Below are 23,616 nucleotides of genomic sequence, written 5' to 3'. Positions count from 1 at the left end.
TCACCATGTTGACCAGGATGGTCTCGATCTATTGACCTCGTGATCCACCCGCCTCGGCCTCCCACAGTGCTGGGATTACAGGCTTGAGCCACTGCGCCCGGCCTGTTATTAGCATCTTGTTTGTATTTTCCATGTGGTCTGATGAGGTGCTATAACATCTGTGGATTTATAACGTATCTGTGCATGTTGGGGAGCAGTTTATTTCTACTTTTCTGCACATCCCCTTTGCACCTTGAGTCTGTCTGTATTTGTCGCATCTGTCACCAGAACACCTTGACGTCTGGCTGTACATTGATACATTGATACAGTTGGCATTTCTTTTTTTTTTTTTTTTTTTTGAGACGGAGTTTCGCTCTTGTTACCCAGGCTGCAGTGCAATGGCACGATCTTGGCTCACCGCAACCTCCGCCTCCCGGGTTCAGGCAATTCTCCTGCCTCAGCCTCCTGAGTAGCTGGGATTACAGGCACGTGCCACCATGCCCAGCTAATTTTTTGTATTTTTAGTAGAGACGGGGTTTCACCATGTTGACCAGGATGGTCTCGATCTATTGACCTCGTGATCCACCCGCCTCGGCCTCCCAAAGTGCTGCGATTACAGGCTTGAGCCACCGTGCCCTGCCACAGTTGGCATATTTTGAAGCTTTTGTCACTTTCTTTGTTTGGGGAAGTAAGTGATTTCCCCTCTTCCTGATTTAGTCATTTTTTTCTAATGTTATTCTTTCTGATATCAGTGTGGCCGATGTCGGAAGAGTGTCAGAGCAGCACTTCAGAAAAGAGCCAGGTGTCATGAGAAGCTGCTGGCTCCTCTCTGTCCCTCTGAGGTAGATTCAGTATCCTGTTCCTCTCAGCCTCTCATTAGTGTCCCTGACATTGTGCCAAGAATGTTGATTGAAATCGACTCTCCGGATACTGATGCTCATTTGTGATGCCCCATGGTTCTCTTACATGTTCGCACAGTTAACAGAATCTTCTTCAACTGTTTTCCCAATTGAGATGAGATATTTGGGGATCAAGTAGAGCATTTAATGTGATAAGTGGACAGTAATCTTTAGAGGTTAATTTGTTTAAAACCTATGTAAGGTTGGGGTCCCATATGCACCGTTAGGAGCAAGGACCATTATAATCCATTACTGTTTAAAAGTTGAGCCAGCACATAAATTTTAATTCACTCTTAAATGAAGATGTATTTCAGTAGATATAATGCTGAAATGCCTAATAATACTCTTATAAAGAAATTCAACAAGCTCTTTAGCCTAAAATATATTGTTCAAAGTTGTCTCTTAAAATTAAAGCCTCACATTACAGATTAATAAAAATGAGAGCTTTAGCTATTTAACCCACCCCTTTTTTTCTGTTGCCATATAATCAGTTGTCTTTGACTTGGAGTTTGAAAGACATCTGTTTAGTTTCATGGAAGGATCTGAGATAAATTGTATGCCTATTTGTATTGGGCCCCCAGAACCTAGGGAGGTGTCTGGGGTGTAATTTTTACATCCAGCTGTGAACAGTGCTTTCCTTCACTATGTGACAGTGCCCTATACCCAGTCTTCCAAAGACCCCAGAGTCATAGCACCAAGCCCATCAATGGGAAGACTTCTTGATTTGAGCCTACTTTCAGCCACCCAGGAAGGACAGTGTTAGATAGAACAGATGTGGGGATTGAAGCTTCCCCATTCACATCCATCATTGTACAGCTTAGTAATGACGGTGGATGATATAAAAGCTCTATGGCCAGTGTTTTTCTTTCTTTCTAGGTGGTTCCAAAGGTGCAATGGAAAGTATCTGGTCTGGAATTGAACTGCATAGAAAACATTTCTATTATTCCATCTTTGTATTATGACTATATTAAGTGCTGTTGCCCAAAAGGATAAAGGAATCAAGTTTTAGTTTTCATTTTTATCATTGCAAATACATTTACATTCTCCTATTTTACAAATGCAAAGAGCAGGCAAGCCACTTTCAATAATTTATTTTAAAATCAATGCTAATGAGGTTATGTCTCGTCAGTGGCCGAGTTTTACAATAAAGTCTGATTTATTTAGAAAAGATCTTTGGTGAAGCTTCCCATCTAATGGCAGTGGGAAGGAGGTGGAGTAGCAACACAGTGACCCTCCAACTTCGGATCCAATTTGTAATTCACAGTGGAGATCTGACCCAATTTACATTGATTAGAATTGGGAGGAAGAGACAGCTGCACACAGACAGCAGAGGTAGAATAAACCCTCTCTGCAAAAGTGCCTAAGCACAGCAAATTATTGGTCTTTGTGATGGAGTTGTTTGATACCAACAAAAGAGCTGCTCTCTCTCCAAATTGTTGGGTATCTCTAAAATGGAGGATGTACCAATTTTTCCTCTAATGTTTTCAATCCTAAAATTAGTCCCATGTCAAAAAGGAAATGCATCATAGCAGAGAAAGGAAGGAAGTGGACGAGTAACAAGAAGACAATATGCAAAGAATGTTTGATGCAGTTTATTTCAGCATGATCTGTTTCCTATATTTGATTTCACTCCTCCATTAGCTTAGGTTCTTTTATTCTCTGTGGTAGGGTTGAGGGAACACTACACGTGGCAAGTAGAACATTCTCTGATGCTAGATCATACATGGCTATAAGAACTGTTGAGTCAAAGTGCTCCTTTTCCCATACCATATTATAGGGCAAATATATATGTATATATATCCCAGAGTATCAGTCTTTTTTGTTTTTTAGAGACAAGGGCTCGCTCTGTTCCCCAGGCCCAGGCTGGAGTGCAGTGGTGCAATCATGGCTTACTGCAGCCTCAAACCCCTGGGCTCAGGCAATCCTCCAGCCTCAGTCTCCCAAGTAGCTAGAAGTACAGGTGTGCACCACCATGCCTAATTTTTGTTTTTATTTTTTGTAGAGACAGGGTCTTGCTCTGTTGTCTACGCTGCTCTCAAACTCTTGGGCTCAAGTGATCCTTCCTATCAGCGTGCTAGGATTACAGGCATGAGCCACCACACCTGGCAGTATCAGTCTCTTTTTCACTTGAAATCAATTACTTCTTTAATGCTCTATAGTATTCTAACATATTTTTATTCTGCTACTTCTTATCTATGAGCTTGGAGCTTACTTTTCCAGTCTGACATACCAGAACTCATATTGCCCTATAAACATTACATTTAAAAAAAGAAAGAAAAAAATGTCCCCAGACCATCTCCTCAAAGGTTCATTTAGTGGCAAAACTATAGAGAAGTAAGACAAGCAAATGTTGTAAGACTCAGAAGGAGAAAGGAAAGTAAATGTAGGCAGGAGAAGCTGATTATTCAGCCCTCAAAACATTGCTTATTATACCCTATCTACTGTGCACGTGTGTGTATATATGTGTGAGTGAGAGAGTGGGAGAACATGGTGGTAGTGAAAAAAATAGTGAGTGTATTCTTGTTCACTTTGCCCCATGTATAAAATAGCGAAATATTATTTTGGCACATATTTACTTTATAAAGGCCCAATTCCTACTTTATCAGGTAATGTGATGAGATGAAACAGGTTAATGAGGGTAAGAAACTTAGGCCAATCATGTTATGACTTTGACAGTATAAACACTTGACTGGAGTTAGACAGTGGCATTGACTTAGAATCCATTGTGAATCTACAGCAATTAATTAAAAGATCATTCCAACTACCCTCAGGAGCTTATACTCTAATGAACAAGGCAGGCTGAATAAAAACAGTAAAAAGATAACTACAAGCCCCAAGTACTAGGAACATAAAATTATGTACATGACCAGCCTCTACTACAGCTCAACAAAGATGGATACATTAAGGATTAAAGACTAATTAACCACAGGAAGTTTTTTGGTTTTATTTCCCTGAGTCAGAGTCTTGCTGTCACCCAGGCTGGAGTTCAGTGGCACTGCAACCTCTGTCTCCCGGGTTCAAGCAATTCTCCTGCCTCAGCCTCCCGAGTAGCTGGAATTACAGGCACCTGCCACCATGCCCAGCTAATTTTTGTATTTTTAGTAGAGACGAAGTTTCACCATGTTGGCCAGGCTGGTCTCAAACTCCTGACCTCATGATCGACACACCTCGGCCTCCCAAAGTGCTAGGATTACAGGTGTGAGCCACCGCACCTGGCCAATCACAGAGGGTTTAAACACCCACTTCAAATCACACACACACACGAGTCTCACACACACACACACACACACACACACAGAGACAGACTTACATCCTAACTCTGGAGTGCTTAAAACCAGAGAGAATGCTTGCATAGAGGTGATAATTTTGAAGAGAATTCCAGAGGGAAGGAGAAATGGAGTTTGAGGAAAATGATTAGGATACTGGTGATAGACACCTAAATAATCCAATGGCCTGGAAGCTCCAAAAGGGCAGGAACCCTGACAGTCTTTTTTATGGCTTGTCCCACTTCCTAGTGCAATGTCTTGCATGTAATAAGCACTTCAAAATGTTTATGAATAAATGAAAGGGAAGAGAAGGAGAGGGCCAGTTTGAAGGTGAGAGATGATTTTTTTTTTCTTGAAGATCACAGTAATTAAACTTTCCTTAAAGAAAAGAGTATGATGAGCTCAGAGAAAGGGGCCTCTCCATATAAAGAATGTGAGACTGATTGGCTGGACATGGTAGCTCACACCTGTAATCCCAGTACTTTAGGAGGCAGAGGAGGGCAGATTACCTGAAGCCAGGAGTTCAAGACCAGCCTGGACAACATGGCAAAACCCCGTCTCTACTAAAAATACAAAAATTAGCTGGCTGTGGTGGCGGACGCCTGTACTCCTAGTTGTCCTGCTGAGGCAGGACAATCCCTTGAACCTGGGAGGTGGAATTTGCAGTGAGCCAAAATCGTGCCACTGCACTCTAGCCTGGGCAACAGAGCAAGAGACTATCTCAATAAATAAATAAATAAATAAATAAATAAATAAATAAATAAATAACATGAGACTGTGAACCACTAATTGCTAATACTGATCATTTATTCCCCCAGATGAAGAGCATAATCTAGAAGAGGATGAGAGTGGCACTCGACGAAAAGGAGGTATAAGAGCTTCTAAATGCACAGGCACTGGGTGGGACATTATGGGCTTCTGATTAGAGAAAGCACCTTTTTCTGAGACTACAAAAATTACCTGACTCAATAATTAAAGAGGGTATCTATGTGTGACCCCAAGAGCCCCAAATAAAGTGACTGAGTAGGGAAATATTTAAACTTTAAAAGCAGCCATCCATTCACTTTAATTAATGGTTCCCAGAACAACCAAGATTTATCTTAGAGAGGGTAGGAAGCCAAACCAGATATTTATTTTTTCCTATCAGTTTTTCTCAAATCAGTACAGTGAAAATAGAATTGCCTCATCTCTAAGAGATCAGAGGATTGAGAATGGAAAGAATGGAAATGTCTCCTCTCTGAGAGGCCCGGAGATTGCAAGTTCAGAGGGGAATAGAAATGTGTCAGATCTGAAAAGTGAACACGGGGTGAAGGATAGAATTGCTTGGTGACGCTGACTTCTGATGGCCTGGTTTGATTCCAGGCACATTTGGAAATGAATATGTAACAGGTTTGTTGAATATAAAATTACATCTTATTCATCCCAGACTGTTAGCCATGCTTCAGGCTGTTAGTGAGCCCATCCTTTCTGAGGTCAGATGCCCCTCTGAAGCCTCCGTAAGTGGACCAAGGACCTATTCCATGGTTGTCAGTAAAGAAATGCTGCGCATTGCAAGGGCCACCTCAAGGACATTCATTCCATCAGCAGAGCCCTAATCATGACTGATTTAGATACTGGCTGATATTTTTATTAGAGAGTCTATGAAATTCTTAAGCCTAGGAATTCTTGCCCTCTTTCCCTCCCTGCTCCTTCTGTTATCTGGCCCTGTCTTTTCCCATTCTCCTCTCTCCTTTCCTTGTGCTTTTTCTTCTCTTCTTTATCCATCCACCAAAGCTCCATTTCTAGGTTCATTCTCTGCAGAAAGTAAATACTTAAAAGGTTTAGGACCCAACTTCCTAAGGGTCCAGCTTCTCCCAGGGAAGAGAAGAGATAACAAAGATGCAGCCTCAGAAGTCATGTGCCAAAGCAGGAGAGAAAGAAAGCAGTGGAGGCAGGTATGATGCAAGGATGTGAGTGTAGCTGCAGGGACCTCATGATAATGAACACATGTGATTAAGTTCATTCTGAAACTTATCTCCTTCTTTTGTCTATTTACTATACAAAATTCCAAATGAAAATCTGTTCTGACCCACCCATGTTCCACATATATCTTTTCTCAACCAACTTCCATCACCAGTGCAGAAAAGAAACGCTTCATGTGGACAGCTTTGGTGGAGTAACTGTAAGCTTCCTATGGCCAATTTCATATTAAACTCCATTCAGGAAGCATCAGTCTTTTGGCAAAGTCTAGAATCCAGTTTCAGACTCCTCCCTCATCTCATTTCCTCCTTCTACCTCTTTCTGTAAGGTTATATCTGGGAGGTGAGAGTAGATTTATTTCTTAACTGTTCCCACAGCTATAATTCAAGTAGGTTTAAAAAAAAAAAACAACCTTTTGTTCCTCATACTTCCTGCCTCCAAAATAAGTGTTGTTAAAGTATAGCGAGCTCTGAATATGTTTCTATGGTTTACACTTCCCACCAGTTATAATGATTGGTGACTTAGTGATTAAAAAAACAGGAAGACTTTTCGCTATCTCTGCAGAATCTGAGGCAGGAATTTTTATTATTTGTGTTTACTTATTTATTGATCGATTTTATGTAGTGCCTTTTCTGCAAAGGAGCTATAGAAATGGTGAAAAATATATAAATCCAAATGTCATCACTTAGTTTTGTAACAATAAAAGACAGAGGTCTGGGGGAAAGGCAGGCAGCCCCAGTGAAAGGTAAGGAGCTCTAGGACAGCCTGAATTCCTATGTCATAGACAAGCTACACAAGTTTATGCTACTTAGTTTTTCTCAGGTGTTAACATGCTTTTTGGGGGAAAAAATTTTTAAGCAAGTTGATCTTTCCCTTCTTCCTTGTTTCCTAAAAGATGCTATGGCTAGCAGAGTAACTTTTAAAATCCAAGTACTTTTTTCCAACCTCCATGAATCCTGTTCCTTGAATGCTGTGCTTTTCCCTGATGGAATTGCTAACATTTTTAAGGCCCAACTAGATCTTATCAGAATGGGTGAAAGGAATTCAGTTCATACTTATTGAGTGTTAATGACCCTGTAAGATGTAATTTCTTTTATTTCATTCTGTTACCTAGAAAATCTATCACAGCCTTGTAGTATTGATTGCTCAATCTATAAAGAGCTCAGTTTACAGCATGACTGCTAGTAACAGGGTTATTTTAATGAGTGACTCTTCAACACCTCAGATTTTCACTAAATTTCAACCCATCAGCCTAATAGTCTAACACTAAAGGTCTTGGGTAATGAGAGCTTATCACCTTTCCTTATCATGAATAGGTAACCTCCAGGTAACCAAAAATAAAACTCCCTCTGTATTTGTTTTTATAAAAATTACTAGCCATTTGTTTGCATGTGCTATGTCAAATAAAAAGCAATCCTGGAGGCACAAATCATCCTTAGATACATAAAATCCCTGACCAAGGAAAACCTGAAATAGACCCCTCCCACCCTTACCTCCCTCAGTCTACCCCAACCCCAGCTCTGAAACTGTGGGCAAACTAAGCCAAAAGGAGACACAGACCACACCACTGTGGTCTTATAAGCAGATGGTTGCTTTCAGGAGGGCCAGAAAATGAAAGACCACAGAGATGTTTGCAGCTCTTACCTTTTGAAGCCTGTTTCCCAAGACCAAACATGAGCTGATTATCAACCAACTAAAATATCGGCCCAATGAAAGAGTAAATGAGATGAAAATCAGAATGTGAGTGTTCCCCCACTTCCAACTCATACTTATAACACCAAGGACCATAGTAATTTCAAAACTCAAGATTAAAGCCCTATGAAGTAAGCAAATGGTATTATCCAATTGTTCTTCCTCCTCTGGTACCACAGTCAGTGGATACTTGGCAAATTTTTTCATAGCTTTCTTTCGAAATAGTTAATAAATTATCAAGGCCGGGCACAGTAACTCAAATCTAAAATTCCAGCACTTTGGGAGGCTGAGGTGGGAGAATTGCTTGAGCCCAGAAGTTTGAGATCAGCAAGCTTCTGATCTGTTGAGGGCAGCAGAGTGAGATCCTATCTTTTCAAAAAATTAAAAGATTAACTGGATGTGGTGGCATGCACCTGTAGTCCCAGCTACTTAGGAGGCTGCAGGGAGAGGATAGCATAAGCCCAGGAGTTTGAGGTACAGTGTGCTGTGATTGTGCCACTGGACTTCAGCCTGGGTGACAAAGTGAAACCCTGTCTCGAACAACAACAACAAAAAATTATCAGAGTTTACTTGAATGGACTAAATATGTTGGACCTTTCTGACCTGGCTTAAAGAACATTTCAAGTCACTTCCAATGGGTCACTACTTAAGGCATTTTTTGTCCTAGTCTCACCATCCCATGCTTTCGTAGGACTGGCTTTATCTGTCTTCGTATTCTGTCTCTCTTTTCCAAACTTAAGAGGTTATACTCAGTGCTAGGCCTCACTGACACAATCACTTTAGTCATCAAGAAAATATAAATAACATGCTGGCCTGCCTTTAGCCACTTTTCCCTGGTCACAGCTTGAATTCTGTAGCTACCCAGTGACTCCCAAACATAAGCTGAACTCTGGAAGGAATAGTCAGGTTTTATTGTCCCTAAGAAAGGAGAAAGGCAGAAAGATGTCCTGGTCCTTTTTACCTTAAACTTTCCTTGTAAGGCTGGGCATGGTGGCTCATGCCTGTAATCTCTGCACTTTGGGAGGCTGAGGTAGGTGAATCACCTGAGGTCGAGAGTTCGAGACCATCCTGGCCAACATGGTGAAGCCCCGTATCTACTAAAAATACAAAAATTAGCCAAGCTTGGTGGCAGGCACCTGTAATCCCAGTTACTCAAGAGGCTGAGGCAGGAGAATTGCTTGAACCTGGGAGGCAGAGGTTGCAGTGAGCTGAGATCGCACCACTCCACTCCAACCTGGGCGACAAGAGTGAGACTCCATCTCAAAAAAAAAAAAAAAACTTTCCTCATCATAGAGGCTAATTTTCAGACATTGACTTTATCATCAGTAGCACCAACTTGGCCTCAGTTACAAGAGAAATGACTGTCACTAGTTGTAAAGAACCTGGCATGCAATGACAAATGCTTTGCAATAAATACCTAGAAAAAAGAAACCAATACTTTTTTTTAAACTTGGTCTGTTGCTATTCTTCTTACGACATTTTGGTTGCTTGGAGCTTAGCTTCTCTTACATAGGATAAAGAGAATAAGATGCTGCTCTTTTTTTTTTTTTTTTTTCTGTAGAAAAAGTCTTTCTCAGCTCTGCTAGCAATTTAAATGCAGTGATCATACCCATTAGCTTCTCTATCATTGTAATTGTTGTTAATTGTTATAACTGTTTTAGTTATTAGTGGTGTCATTATTGCTTTAGGTCCTCTGTCTGTTTTATGCTGAATATATTAGTGCTTTGCTTTTGAATTACCAGGCTTTATTTAGTGCAGAGTTACATTTTTTTGGAGCGACATTGAGAAATGCTGGCATTAAGCTTTATTCTTTTGTTTTTCATTCCAAATGGACAGACTGGAAAAAAAATAATTAGATGGAATAATGTCCTCAAAATGAGAATGAGGATGTTTTGAATTAATTAAATGGTCAGAGTGCTGCACCATTTCTGATTTCAGACGGCTGCCAGAATAGTATAAGCCCAAAGGAACCTAAATCCAGCCCACAGAGGCAAGCCTTACCTTTGGGCTCTCAGTTCCTCTCCCTGAGCTAAAGAAATCAAAGTCTCCTGATACATTCTCTTGTTTATAGGATGAGTTGGGCAGGTTTAGGGAGAAGCTGGTCTAGCCCTTCTGGGCTTTTAAGCTCTTCCTGGTGCCAAGCTTCAGGAATGAAGCCCTCCTCCAACTTGTCTCTTCCCCTCTTTAAGGTACTTAAATAACACCCACTTGATCAGAAAGGCCCTTTCTAATCCCTCAAACTATGTTAGATTCCCTGTTACACACAGCATCCTCAGCCTCTCCTTCACAGACATATCACAATCACAAATAAACATTTATACAACTGTTTTTTCCATGGTGCCTCCCCGACTAGAGGGTAGCCTTGAGAGGAGGGCTCATGTGTGGCCAGTGTGGAATTCCCAGTATCTAACACAGTCCCTGGCATTTAGTAGGTACTGTATACATGTCTGTTGGATGCTGAGAAGTGAAGTTGCATGCACACATACACATAAATGCAAATCACATGTGTGTTAAACAGGAAGTCTGCAATATGGAGTCATCTTGCCCAGCTAAGGAATTACCTACCTCTCACTGATTTCCTTAATACAGAAGAGCACAAGCTAGCTAGCAAGTTTAACCTTTTCCCAGTTTTTAGCCCTTCATTCTGCCCGTTTTTTGGAGCTGTTCTACTTCTGACAATCCCTATTCTTGGGCTGAGCTAAACCATCTCCTGAATTCCTGAACTCTGTCTTCTTTTGGCCTTTAACATCAAAGACCTTTTCTACCTAAATTTTTTTCCTGGAAGGCTTCTGTTTTCCTCCTAGCTTCTTGCTTTCCCTGTGATCTGTTGTGCATTTAGAAAGGTCTTTTTTGCCGGGCACAGTGGCTCATGCCTGTAATCCTAGCACTTTGGGAGGCCAAGGTGGGTGGATCACCTGAGGTCAGGAGTTCAAGACCAGCCTGGCCATCATGGTGAAACCCCGTCTTTTAAAAAAACAAAACAAAACAAAAAAAGAATAGGTCTTTTTCTAGATGTTCTACCAGGCCCATATATACCCAATGTCAAATCACTTTTCTTATACACCAAAAGGGTACTCAGTATTAGGACCTATCCCACATCCAGGCACACTGCAGGGAACAGTCCTCCAAAGTGACCATCCACTTGGCCAGAAAAGACCAAGACAAGCTTGTCAGTCTCCTTACGGCTCAGAAATATTGTTATGGTTTTAGAATCTAATTTTATAAAAATGGTTTTCTCTACTATATATAAATCCATGAAAAATATTGATGTCAATATTCTTTCATTCCTGAATTTAGTGAAAATCTTGGGATGACTAATCAACTCCATTAAAATTGAAAATTCATAATATATCCTCTGGGAAAACTACTTTCACTTTTCAGGGATTTATATTTCTCTATTATTTCATGTACTTATATTTCCAAATATATATGCTTTGTCTTTTCAATAGTTAACATATTTCTCCCTAAGTATTTTTCTTCCAAACATATGATCAACTCTGTGGCAGAATGTTTTCACAGTTGTTATCTTGTTTGCTGCCCTCTGTTGTCTACTCACACACAAACAATTTTATGTGTGAAGAAAACATGCCTGAGTTTCTATATGGTTGACATTTTCACTGTTGTGTGCAATACCCGAGTCTTAACTAAATAGTTCTCTCTGTTCTCTGTTTTTGTACCCTTTAAGATTCCTACCAAAGTTCTCTTCCAGAGACATATAGGGATTTTGTCCCCCTATGCCTTTATTCTTTGAATTGCTCGTAAGTCAGGAACAAGTAGAAAAAAACAAATATACGCAGGGTGTCTGTGGCCCTACTGCCCACTTGCCCTATCCTCAGCCACCAGTACTATCACTGCTCTTGAGAGAGTCAAATTTAATAAAGGGAAAGGTGGAAATCTATAGAATAGATTCCCCCAAGATCATGAGAATTTTAATTAGAACTCAGGCTTCCTGACTCCCATCAGTTGAATTTCATTTTTTGTAGGTGCTTTGTTCCCAGCTCTCATACAGAGCACCCCAAGGAACAAGGAGCATCCCTGGTCTAGTGGGCATTAGCTCTCCTGCCATTCAAATCCCCAGATCCTCTCCCATTTTGTACTCTAGTGTTTAACCTTTCCGGGTAGAGGATCAATACAAATTCTTCATTGTTAAGAATCGATGGCTGTCCTGTGGCATCATTGCCATCTAGTTTTGCTGAGAAGCTCAGTAAATCTCTCCAGCTGCTTCTAAAGCTTGGTTTGTCGTCTTCAGTTGCTTTCATTTTTAATGCAGATCACTTTGGTTTCTTTTCCCCTGGGGGCTTGCAGATAAATCTTGGCAGACATGTTCAGGGTCTACAAATGAGATGCTGGAAAAGGGCCAGCCCACCCAGAATTTAGTTGTAATGGATAAGACACCCCCTTGGTTCCACTTAAAGACTGCGCTATTTGTTTCAGTATTTATTGGTGATTATCTCATATAGTACCTGGGTGGGAAGTGCCCAGGACAAAGTTGCTATGGACAGAGGAGGCCGAAAAGTGAGCTGTAATCCAGAAGCCTGCTGGCTGACTCAGCCTTTCTTGTAAATAAGCCAAAGTCACAGATTTACTCTGATCCTTCAAATGCATAATGAAGAGAAAAACTAGATACTTTAGATGGCCTGGATCAGGAAAGTCTGGCAGGAAACCTCTGCACTGCTTACTTACAAACCCAAGTGAAAAATTACCTGCCTGATTTTCTTTTATTAATAAATAAATATATTTATCATATTGTTGAACAGCATCCTACTAGGAGTGATCTGTAAATATTTAATGTTAGTTAATGATCTCCTTCTCCCATAGTCCTTTGCTCATGCTGAGTATTTGGCTGTATCTCATCTCAACCCTCCTTAATCTGAGGTTTCCTAGGGACAATGTCAGAACCCTGGTTTCCATTTAAGGCAAAAACATGGGCTCCTTGGAAAAAACAGAGTCCTTTTAACTTTGATTTTTCCTCTCTTTGATCAGTAGACTATGCCAGTTACTACCAGGGCCTGTGGGATTGCCATGGTGACCAGCCAGATGAACTGTCCTTCCAACGGGGTGACCTCATCCACATTCTCAGCAAGGTAAGGACAGAGAATATGGGGCCTGAATCGAAAGTCAATTTTTTCACTCTTGATTTAGTCACCATAAACAGAATTATTCCATGTCATACACTCCCCATGGCTCGCTCACATATAAATTCCCATTTATTCATAATTGTTGGGAAAAGTTTTAGATGAAAATCCAGATTCAGGAACCAATTTTCACATTTAAAAATACAAGGCCATGCCAGACATGGTGGCTTACGCCTGCAATCCTAGCACTTTGGGAGGTCAAGGGGGTGAATTTCCTGAGCTCAGGAGTTTGAGACCATCCTGGGCAACCCAGGTCTCCCTAAACCAGTCTCTTCTAAAATACAAAACCCCAGTCTAGTCTAAAATACTAGAAACCCAGTCTCTACTCAAATACTAAAAATTAGCCGGGCATGGTGGCATGCTCTTGTAGTCCCAGCTACTTGGGAGGCTGAGGCATGAGAATTGCTTGAACCTGGGAGGCAGGGGTTGCAGTGAGCCGAGATCACACCACTGCACTCCAGCCTGGGTGAGAGCAAAATAAATTCTGAGACAGATCATCCTGTCTCAAAAATAAAAATACAAGGCCAGGCACGGTGGCTCACGCCTGTAACCCCAACACTTTGGGAGGCCAAGGCGAGTGGATCACTTGAGGTCAGGAGTTCAAGACCAGCCTGGCCAACATGATAAAAGATAAAACCCTGCCTCTGCTAAAAATACAAAAATTAGCTGGGTATGGTGGTGCATGCCTGTAGTCCCAGCTACTCAGGAAGCTGAGGCAGGAGAATTGCTTGAACTTAGGAGGTGGAGGTTGCAGTGAGCCGAAAAGGTGCCACTGCACTTCAGTCTGAGTGACAGAGGGAGACTCAGTCTCAAAAAAAAAGGGGGAGGGGGCTGGGCACAGTGGTTCACACCTGTAATCACAGCACTTTGGGAGGCCAAGTCGGGCAGAACATGAGGTCAGGAGATTGAGACCATCTTGGCCAACATGGTGAAAACCCCATCTCTACTAAAAAAAATACAAAAATTAGCCAGGCATGGTGGTGGGTGCCTGTAGTCCTAGCTACTCAGGAGGCTGAGGCAGGAGAATCGCTTGAACCTGAGAGGCAGAGGTTGCAGTGAGCCGAGATCACGCCACTACACTCCAGCCTGGCAACAGAGCAAGACTCCTCAAAATAAATAAATAAATAATAAAAATAATAAAATAAAATTTTAAAATAAAATTGGTATTATACCAAAACTATGCCAATCGAAATTTAATCTTTTTTAGGGACTTGTGCTTAAAGGTCATCACTATGTACATAATTTATTACCATATAATACTATTGTAATCATTCTGGCTAAGTAAGCTGTCTTCTTATTTCATTTATAGATAAACAAGACTATAACATAATTACATATGGGGGAGGAGTCAGAGCTAGTTAACTCAATTGGTTTGAGCAATTGCTGATAAGGCCAAGAAAGTGAATTCAATCACACACGGGCCAGCTAACTTTATTCTCTTCCTCAGTCACAGGTTAACCCCTAGTTCCAGCTAACTATCTCACAAATAGTATTGTTGACCATAACAAACTGTTTTTTTTTTTTTTGAGACGGAGTTTCGCTCTTGTTACCCAGGCTGGAGTGCAATGGCGCGATCTCGGCTCACCGCAACCTCCGCCTCCTGGGTTCAGGCAATTCTCCTGCCTCAGCCTCCTGAGTAGCCAGGATTACAGGCACGTGCCACCATGCCCAGCTAATTTTTTGTAGTTTTAGTAGAGACGGGGTTTCACCATGTTGACCAGGATGGTCTCGATCTCTTGACCTCGTGATCCACCCGCCTCGGCCTCCCAAAGTGCTGGGATTACAGGCTTGAGCCACCGCGCCCGGCCCTAAACTGTTTTTTTTTTTAAAGGATAGATTATTATAGATCAATCACTGATGTGAAGAAGATTCAGAACTCATGGGCTACAGTCTGGGAGATCAGTAGGATCATTTTGGTAAAGAAAGACAATGCAGGCCGAGCGCGGTGGCTCACGCCTGTAATCCCAGCACTTTGGGAGGCCGAGGCGGGTGGATCACGAGATCAAGAGATCGAGACCATCCTGGTCAACATGGTGAAACCCCGTCTCTACTAAAAATACAAAAAATCAGCTGGGCATGGTGGCGCGTGCCTGTAGTCCCAGCTACTCAGTAGGCTGAGGCAGGAGAACTGCCTGAACCCAGGAGGAGGAGGTTGCGGTGAACCGAGATCGCTCCATTGCACTCCAGCCTGGGTAACAAGGGCGAAACTCTGTCTCAAAAAAAAAAAAAAAAAAAAAAAAGAAAGACAATACATATTCTACAGGTGGACTAAAATAATAGGTTCTATCCCTAGCACTTCTTAAAAAGCCCTCTCTCCATGCAATCAATCTCTACAAACACATTTTTGAAATGGGCACAACTTACTTCTTAATTGCTGAGTATGTGGATTCCATAAGGGAAAACTGAAAACCCATTGGTTATTAATCTGTCATTTATCATTTATCTTTCTTCCTTTTTAATGTGTGAATATCTTTTATCTTTATTCTGAGAATTTTACTACCTTAGGCAAAGGTTTGTCTTGGTTTGAGATATACCATAAGCACCTTAGGAAACAATCTAGGTCTGACCCAGAGCACCTTTCCATGGTTCCAACAGAATCAGGCCCCTTTAAATATGGACCCAATTCAAACCCAACCCTTTGTTTGCAACAGAGAACAAGGCCTGCAGGTGTTACTGAGTGAGATCACAATCTTCTAGTGATTTCTCCTGGATTCTTAACTCACTACCACCCTAGTGCCATTTCGGTGCAGCTCCAATACACCAAGAATAAATTGGAAGCAAAGAAGGGAGTGGACATTGGCCTGATTGGTATTTCAAATGCCTGAAAGCAAGGTTTGCCGTGTAATAGAATTTGTGTACATTACCACGCTGGCATTACAGGGGTAATCGAGTTATCCACTCAGGTGTGACCAGGCCTCTGTTTGCCCAGAGCCTGCAGGTGAACAAATTAACTGTTTACATTGTCTGGAGGTGCCTGCAGCAGGAGGTGGGGAGAAGAGAGCCAGACTGGCTGCTGGCCTTCTCTCTGTCATGATTATTTTGTTTGTTTTGCATGTCTTTTGCCTTTGTTAATGGCTTTTCACTGGGGGTCCCTTTCCTCTAGTTAGAAGGAGTTGTGCAGTGACCTGTCCTGCAGTATGGAGCTGTCTGTGGTTACCGTGGCTACCGTATTTTTAAGAAATCTCAAAGAACATGGGGAACCAACCCAATCTTTTTTTTTTTTTTAACCAATTCCTCTTCCCCTTCTCTGTTACTAAAAGCTAACATAGGCCAGGTATGGTGACTTATACCTGTGATCCCAGTATTTTGGGAGGCCGAGGCAGGAGGATGCTTGAGGCTAAGAGTTTGAGACCAGCTTGGGCAACATAGCAGGATCCCATCTCTACAAAATAAAAAAAAACTAGCTGGGTATGGTGGTACATGCTTGTAGTCTCAGCTACTCTGGAGGCTGAGCTGGGAGAATCACTTGAGCCCAGGAGTTCAAGGCTACCATGATTGCTGTCATGATTGCCACTGTATTCTAGCCTTGGTGACAGTGAGGCTCTCTCTCCAAAAAGAAAAGAAGAAAAGAAAGCTAATATATAAGAGTTTAATTCAATGAGAATACCTCGCTGCCCTGTTTCTATCAGCTTCTTTCTCCACTCTTCTGGAAGGTTCTGAGTCCATTTTCATACTGATCCATTATATTAGTAGTAGCATATTTCTTCCCCAAAAAGCTATACCAGCTGGCTCCCTTCCCCATATTGTAAATCCCTGCATATCAAAGAGGAAATGAGAAGTTAGGAGCTCAGCTGACCTTTCCCTCATGAAGCTTCATTCCAGTTAACGTTGGTTTGGGGAGCATTTCAATTTGGATTCACCTTTATTATATTACCTAATTCAATAGTAATCCTTGGACAGGAGGGAACCTTAAAAGGCCACCCAATCTATTTATTGTGTTGCTTCTAAGAAGCACAAATGAATAAGTTCAGATAGAAAAGGAGATTCCACTGTCATTCCCAGCCATCTGTCTATTCAGAAGGTCAATTATGCCTACTCTCTGGAATTTTCTCTCAGATAGATCCTAATTTATTCCCACTTTAGTCTCAGCTGCCTTCCTTTGTTGGGGTCCGTTACACTCCACAGCTGTCTCTTACACCTGTAAGGACAAAACTAACCCAAGTTAAAGAAAAAAAGAAAAAAAATAAAAAGAACTAACCCAAGTTGAATTTGGTCCAGGAAAATGGCATCTAGAAAGCTCTATTTTACTTTTCTTTTTGTCCAGTAGAAGCTCTGTTGGACAAGAAAGGCCTGCTGTTTAGGAATCTGGGGATGTCTGTTTCCCTGAGAAACACAGATGCAGGCAGCTGTGTGCTGCTCAGCTTAACTGGACTTGTTTCCTTGCCTGTTAAATGAGAGAGTGGAGTTGTATAGCATCTAAGAATCCTTCTACCTCAGACATTCCTGTTCTAAATATGGTGGGCCTGACACTGTGAAACTGCTAAGGAAGTTCCACACAAAAAAGTGTTTTAGCTTTAATTACTTATTCAGTTTAAACAAAAAATAATTTTTTTTAATTACCAGCGCTTTTGTTTTCAGAAGTTCTTATAAATACATCTGGTTTCCCCCTCTCTGTCTATCTAATAAAAGTATTCTGAAAGGCCGAGTCCGCGGTGAGGAGGTTAGAGGATCTAGAAAGGGAAGTGAGATAGAGGGGGTAGGGGAGATGATGATGGCAGCTTTGGTCGTAGGCTCCTGCTGCTTCCTGCTATTTCTTAATAGTCACCCAAGTATGATCCAACTTTGAACTCTAGAATCCTAGGACCAAACTCAGGAGAATCTTTCAGTCTTGCCTTTGGGCACAAATGATCCCAGAAAGAGGGCTATTTATCGCTTTTGTTTTCTGTTTTGGTTTGTTTTTCTTTCGTGGAGACAGAGTTTTGCTCTTGTTGCCCAGACAGGGGTGCGATGGCATGATTTCGGCTCACTGCAACCACCACCTCCCAGGTTCAAGCACTTCTTCTGCCTCAGCCTCCTGAGTAGCTGGGATTACAGGCACGTGCCACCATGCCAAGCTAATTTTCTATTTTTAGTAGAGTCCAGGTTTTCCAATGTTGGTCTGGCTGGTCTCAAACTACTGACTTCAGGTGATCCACCTACTTCGGCCTCCCAAAGTGCTGGGATTACAGGCGTGAGCCACCGCACCGGCCGATTTATCCATTTTCCTTTTTTTCTTTTCTTTTTTTTTTTGAGATAGAATCTCTCTTTGTTGCCCAGGCTACAGTGCAGTGGCGTGATCTCAGCTCACTGCAACCTCCGCCTCTTAGGTTCAAGAAATTCTCCTGCCTCAGCCTCCCAAGTAGGTGGGATTACAGGTGCCACTAGCATGCCCGGCTAATTTTTGTATTTTAGTAGAAACAGGGTTTCCCCATGTTGGCCAGGCTGGTCTTGAACTCCTGACCGCAGGCGACCCACCTGCCTCAACCTCCCAAAGTGCTGGGATTACAGGCATGAGCCACTATGCCTGGCTTTCCTTTTTAAAAAAAAAAATTAGAGAAGATGATTGGCTGGGCAAGAAAGGTGCTCCCCGGTGGCTGACCAAGGCGGGTGTATGACCTGAGGTCAGGAGTTTGAGACCAGCCTGGCCAACATGACGAAACCCCATCTCCACTAAAAATACAAAATTAGCTGGGCGTGGTGACGTATGTCTGTTAGTCCCAGCTACTTTGGAGGCTGAGGGAGGAGAATTGCTTGAACCAGGAGGAGGAGGTTGCAGTGAGCTGAGATTGTGCCACTGCACTCCAACCTGGGCGACAGAGTGCGAACCCTGTCTCCAAAAAAAAAAAAAAAAAAAGAGGCTGAATGCAGTGGCCCATGCCTGTAATCCCAGCACTTTGGTAGGCTGAGGCAGATGGATCACCGGAGGTCAGGACTTCAAGACCAGCCTGGCCAACATGGTAAAACCCCATCTCTACAAAAATACAAAAATTAGCCGGGCATGGTGGTGTGTGCCTGTAATTCCAGCTACTTGGGAGGCTGAGGCAGGAGAATCACTTGAACCTGGGAGGCAGAAGTTGCAGTGAGCTGAGATCACGCCACTGCATTCCAGGCTGGGCAACAGAGCAAGACTCCGTCTCAAAAAAAAAAAAAGAAAAGAAAAAAAAAAGAAAAAAAGAGAAAGATGCTCCCCAGAGATAACCAACCTATCCTGTTCTCAGGGAAGCAAGTAAGTGCCTATAAGAGTCAGGTTATTTACGACCCTGAGCAAAAATCTCTTAATCCTGCTAATCTTCAGCTTCCTCACATGTGACAACTGGGAAAATGTATATTTATAGGTTTGTTGTGATGCTTAAATTAGATAATTTGTGCAAGGAAGTGCCTGGCATGTAGGAATGTTTCCTTCCCTTCCACTAATAATAAACTTTTGGATCACTGTTGGGCACTTACTAGGAGTTCAGTAAATTGTTGAAAAAGAGATGATCTACAGCACAAAAGGTGCTCACTTGGACATTAAAAAAAACTACCCAGTGAAGAGGGCTACATGAAAATCCACCATCCCTTTCCTGGTCTGAGAGCTTTCGTCCCTGACCAATTATTCAAACTTCATTTCCTGGAGAGACCAGAACCACACATCCAAACTCTGAAACAGTAACCAGTGGCACAGTCAGCAGGAGGACTCCCACTGACCACTGTGCATCACATCCATGCATTCCTTGGCACCATGCAGCGGCATGCCCACTTAATTCACTGAGTTCCAATTTGGGTCTCAAAATATATTAAAGGGAGATTTTAATAACAAAGCAGATCTGAGCATCCAGCGGATGTTCCTGTGTTCCTTTTGGACTCAGATATTTCTGAACAGCTTTTTCTGGTGAGAGACTAAGCTTCCCTTCCTCCCTGGAGCCAGGACGCAGCTCAAGCCACAGCAGGGTGTTTAGCGCTCTTCAGTGGCTCCAGATTGTGGCGCTGGTGCAGGTCTCCTCATACGTAACCAATGGCTCCTGAGAGCCTGCGTCTCGTAAATTACTTCCCACGATGCCAGCGACCACCGCAGAATTCAAGTTTGAATAGAGCAGGAAAAAGGTGTTTGAAAGGCCTGTTCACTCAGCTGCATTTTAATTTCCTTTTCAATCTTGTCCCAATTAATTTCACAGAATTAATCTCACAGAAGCAAACTCGGCAGCACTGAGGCTGCGGTTTTAGTGTGGCGGTCGCTCTGCCTGAACATGAAATAGGAGCTAATATAAAAATCCATCTGCTGTGTTTGAAATACATGCCGGCTGCTGCTCAGTCCTGTCTGACATTCCAAACATCAACAGCGGGGAAAAGTGATTTGGGGGTTAGTGGCCATCAGTACTTGGCAGGGGTTCAACAACAGGTGTACTCCAAAAATCCATTCAGCCTGGGCACCAGGCATGACAGGGCAGGTGCCGAATCACCCTCCATGTGATGGTGTGGTGCCCTGGCTTAGTTCCTTTCATCTGGGGATTGCAAGGCCCTTTTGTGGACCAGAACCACTTTGGTCACTTGTTTTGGTTTTGTTTTTTTTTGAGATGGAGTCTGGCTCTGTCACCCAAGCTGGAATGCAGTGGTACCATCTCAGCTCACTGCAACCTCTGCCTCCCGGGTTTAAGCGATTCTCTTCCCTGTCTCCTGAGTAGCTGGGACTACAGGCAAGTGCCACTGCACCCAGCTAATTTTTGTATTTTTAGTAGAGATGGGGTTTTGCCATATTTGCCATGTTTTGCATATTGGCCACGGTGGCTCATGCCTGTAACTCCAACACTTCGGGAGGCTGAGGCAGGTGGCATGAGCCACTGTGCCAGGCCTGTGGTCACTTGTTGTAAGTGGGAGAAAGAGAGGTAAGATGCCTCTCTTTGGATAAGGCAAGTCACAAGTCCTAGCTTTCAGAAAAGTGATCCTTGTCTTCTTGGCTCCAAGGTCTCTCACTAGAGAACATTCTTTCCAAATAATAATAGTGCTTGTTGGCAGGGCATGGTGGCTCACGCCTGTAATTCTAGCACTTTGGGAGGCTGAGGCAGGTGGATTACCTGAGGTCAGGTGTTTGAGACTAGCCTGGCCAACATGGTAAAACCCCATCTCTACTAAAAATACAAAAATTAGCCAGGCGTGGTGGCACATGCCTGTAGTCCCAGCTACTAGGGAGGCTGAGGCAGGAGAATGGCTTCAACCTGGGTGGCAGTGGTTGCAGTGAGCCAAGATCGTGCTGTTGCACTCTAGCTGGGCGACAAAGCAAGACTCCGTCTCAAGAAACAATTAAAATAATAATAGTTCTTGTTCCACTATTCAAGATAACTTTTTTTTTTTTTTGGAGACAGAGTCTTGCTCTGTCACCCAGACTGGAGTGCAGTGGCGTGATCGTGGCTCACTGCAACCTTCACCTCCGGGTTCAAGTGATTCTCCTGCCTCAGCATTCCTAGTAGCTGGGATTACAGGCATGAAACACCACAGCTGGCTAATTTTTTGCATTTTTAGTAGAACTGGGGTTTTGCCATGTTGGCCAGGCTGGTCTTGAACCCCTGGACTCGAGTGATCCACTCACCTTGACCTCCCAAAGTGCTGGAATCACAGACGTGAGCCACCACGCCCTGCCAAGGTAACTCTTAAACACCCGTTTTTTAAAAAAGCATCCTGTTCCAGAAGTTATTTATGGTGGTAACATGAGCTGTTCAGAAGGGCAAATTAAAGAGGGAGAGAAAAAGAAACTCTTTTTCAATTGACTAGGAAGGAGGATGAGGTCTTCCATTTAAGGTAAACTGAGCTAGTGGGATACATCTCTTGGGCTTGGGTTGTGTGCATCATAAATTGGTCTGAGGCTCTTCCAAGGAATTGTCCAGTCCCTTACTTCTTGGAAAGCAGCCTTGGAGCAACAAGTTGGGCACGACGTAAGGTTTATACTTACATGGTGGCTTAGCTGGGGTGGGAAGGTATTCTCATGGCCCAGACACACAAGGATCTGGGTCATCTTCCCTACTGATGCAATTGATATGGAAACAGGGGGCCTTACAGACAAATTCAAGTTTAGCGTGGAACACGTGATGCCATCAGATGGTCATGGGTCTTTTGTGAAGAAGAATGGACAGACTTTGTCACCCTGGACTGCAGCTACTTAAACTCAGATTGGATCCTGGCTCCACAGCCAGAGTCTAGTCATCTGAATGCAGCGGGCCTGAGCCAGCACACCTGGACTATGTTAACACTATGTCTGTTATAATGGGAGTTTTAACCCGATTTTCTCCACCTACTTCCTCAAAGGGCTACTTAAAGAATGTAGACCTTTGCCCTCCCTTGACCCTGCTCTCTCCAAAAGAGATTTGTATGTTGTAAAAATTATCTTAATGCAGCAATACTTCCTCTTTTAAGTGTGCTTAGTTGAATGTCACAACAACCCTCATAAAAACAGATAAGTTAATTCCTTCAATTGCTTTAAATGAAGGGTTTTTTTGTTGTTTTCTTTCTTTTTTTTTTTTTAATTTCAGTGCTCTGAGGGAAAGGAGGTGTTTGGTGACATCTAGTGTCCATTTAGGATTTCCTCAGGCACCATACCCTCTGGTTGGCTGAGTGGGGGATGGGCGGGAGGTTATCTGGGAGGTAATTTAGGGGTAGTAAGGGGGAGAATATAGGCCTGGGGCACAGGCTGCCCAAACAGTGTGATGAAACTGATCAATGCCTGTCAAAGAGCTATTATGCACCTCTGACCTAATCAAAGAGGGTGAGTGAGGAGATCCTATGGCAAAGTATCTTTTCTTATTTATGATAGTACGAAAGAGAAGCAGAAGGTGTCCCCACCACCCCATTTCATGTTAACAAGCAGGTCAACACTGTGCTGTGATGACGAAGATGATGATGATGGTGTTTTCTCTCATTAATAACCCCTATGGGAGGCAATAGAGTTAGGAGGATAGGAATGGGATTTGGGGTCAGCCGGAAGGCAACGGTCATATACCGGTCAAATTCAGTAGAGGCCATTCCTTTCCCCCAGACAGGAACCAATCGTCTAGAACAAACCCTGGCAGCCTCATTCCTTCCAGGTAATTTTTATAAATGAGGGGACACCCATTCCAAGAGAGGACAAAAGGCAGACGGTGTTTATGTGTGTGTGCATATGCATGCATGTAAACCTGCTAACAAAAGGCCCAATTGCACATCAACCCTATTCTGCAAACCCTGACCATTTATTCTAAAACCCATTTTTTAAAAAGAGAATAAAATTGGCATTTTCCTCTCTAATCTACTTATTCCTAAACAGTTGTCCTGGACAAGACCTTTTACTTTCTTTGTGTGTGTGTGTGTGTGTGTGTGTGTGTGTGTCCATGTGCACACACACTTTTCAGTTGGAGAAAAGTCCAGACCAGATAATTAACTGTGAAGCCCAGACAGAAATGTTTACCTAGACCCATATAAGCCATGGCAGGGTTAGGTTAATGCTCAGAATCACCCGATGCTTTACAAACTCCAGTGTTAAAAATTCCAGCCATTTATTTTGCAGTGAATTTATAACAAATGCTGTTAAAGTCTTCGTCTTTGACAGAGGTAATAATAAATTCACTGTTAAAGACGGTAGTTTAATTCCTTATACCTCCAATACTGCACAGAATAAACCATATTCATCACTGAGTAATTTTTTACCACATAAATCTTTAAAACTAACCGGTGAAGGCTGTTGAGACTGAAATATTGTGAATT

General features: G+C 42.6%; 1 protein-coding gene across 5 annotated transcripts in view; it reads left to right on the top strand.

The window, feature by feature from the left end:
• SKAP1 (src kinase associated phosphoprotein 1) overlaps nt 1–23,616 on the top strand; it is a 314,730-nt gene that overhangs the window by 266,330 nt on the left and 24,784 nt on the right. For 2 of the 5 annotated variants that reach the window (XM_032279878.1, XM_032279877.1), the window contains exons 10-11: nt 4,963–5,013; nt 12,779–12,879. In XM_032279878.1, the coding sequence (XP_032135769.1) occupies nt 4,963–5,013; nt 12,779–12,879 (152 nt within the window). The remainder of the gene's footprint in view (nt 1–4,962; nt 5,014–12,778; nt 12,880–23,616) is intronic. The other 3 variants (XM_032279879.1, XM_032279881.1, XM_032279880.1) reach the window with 3 other exon arrangements.

Source organism: Sapajus apella, unplaced genomic scaffold (genome assembly GCF_009761245.1).
Source record: "Sapajus apella isolate SASKATOON/1434 unplaced genomic scaffold, GSC_monkey_1.0 scaffold12, whole genome shotgun sequence".
Classification (NCBI taxonomy): domain Eukaryota; kingdom Metazoa; phylum Chordata; class Mammalia; order Primates; family Cebidae; genus Sapajus; species Sapajus apella.
The sequence above is the reverse complement of the archived record's forward strand: the minus strand, read 5'-3'. Positions and strand labels throughout refer to the sequence as shown.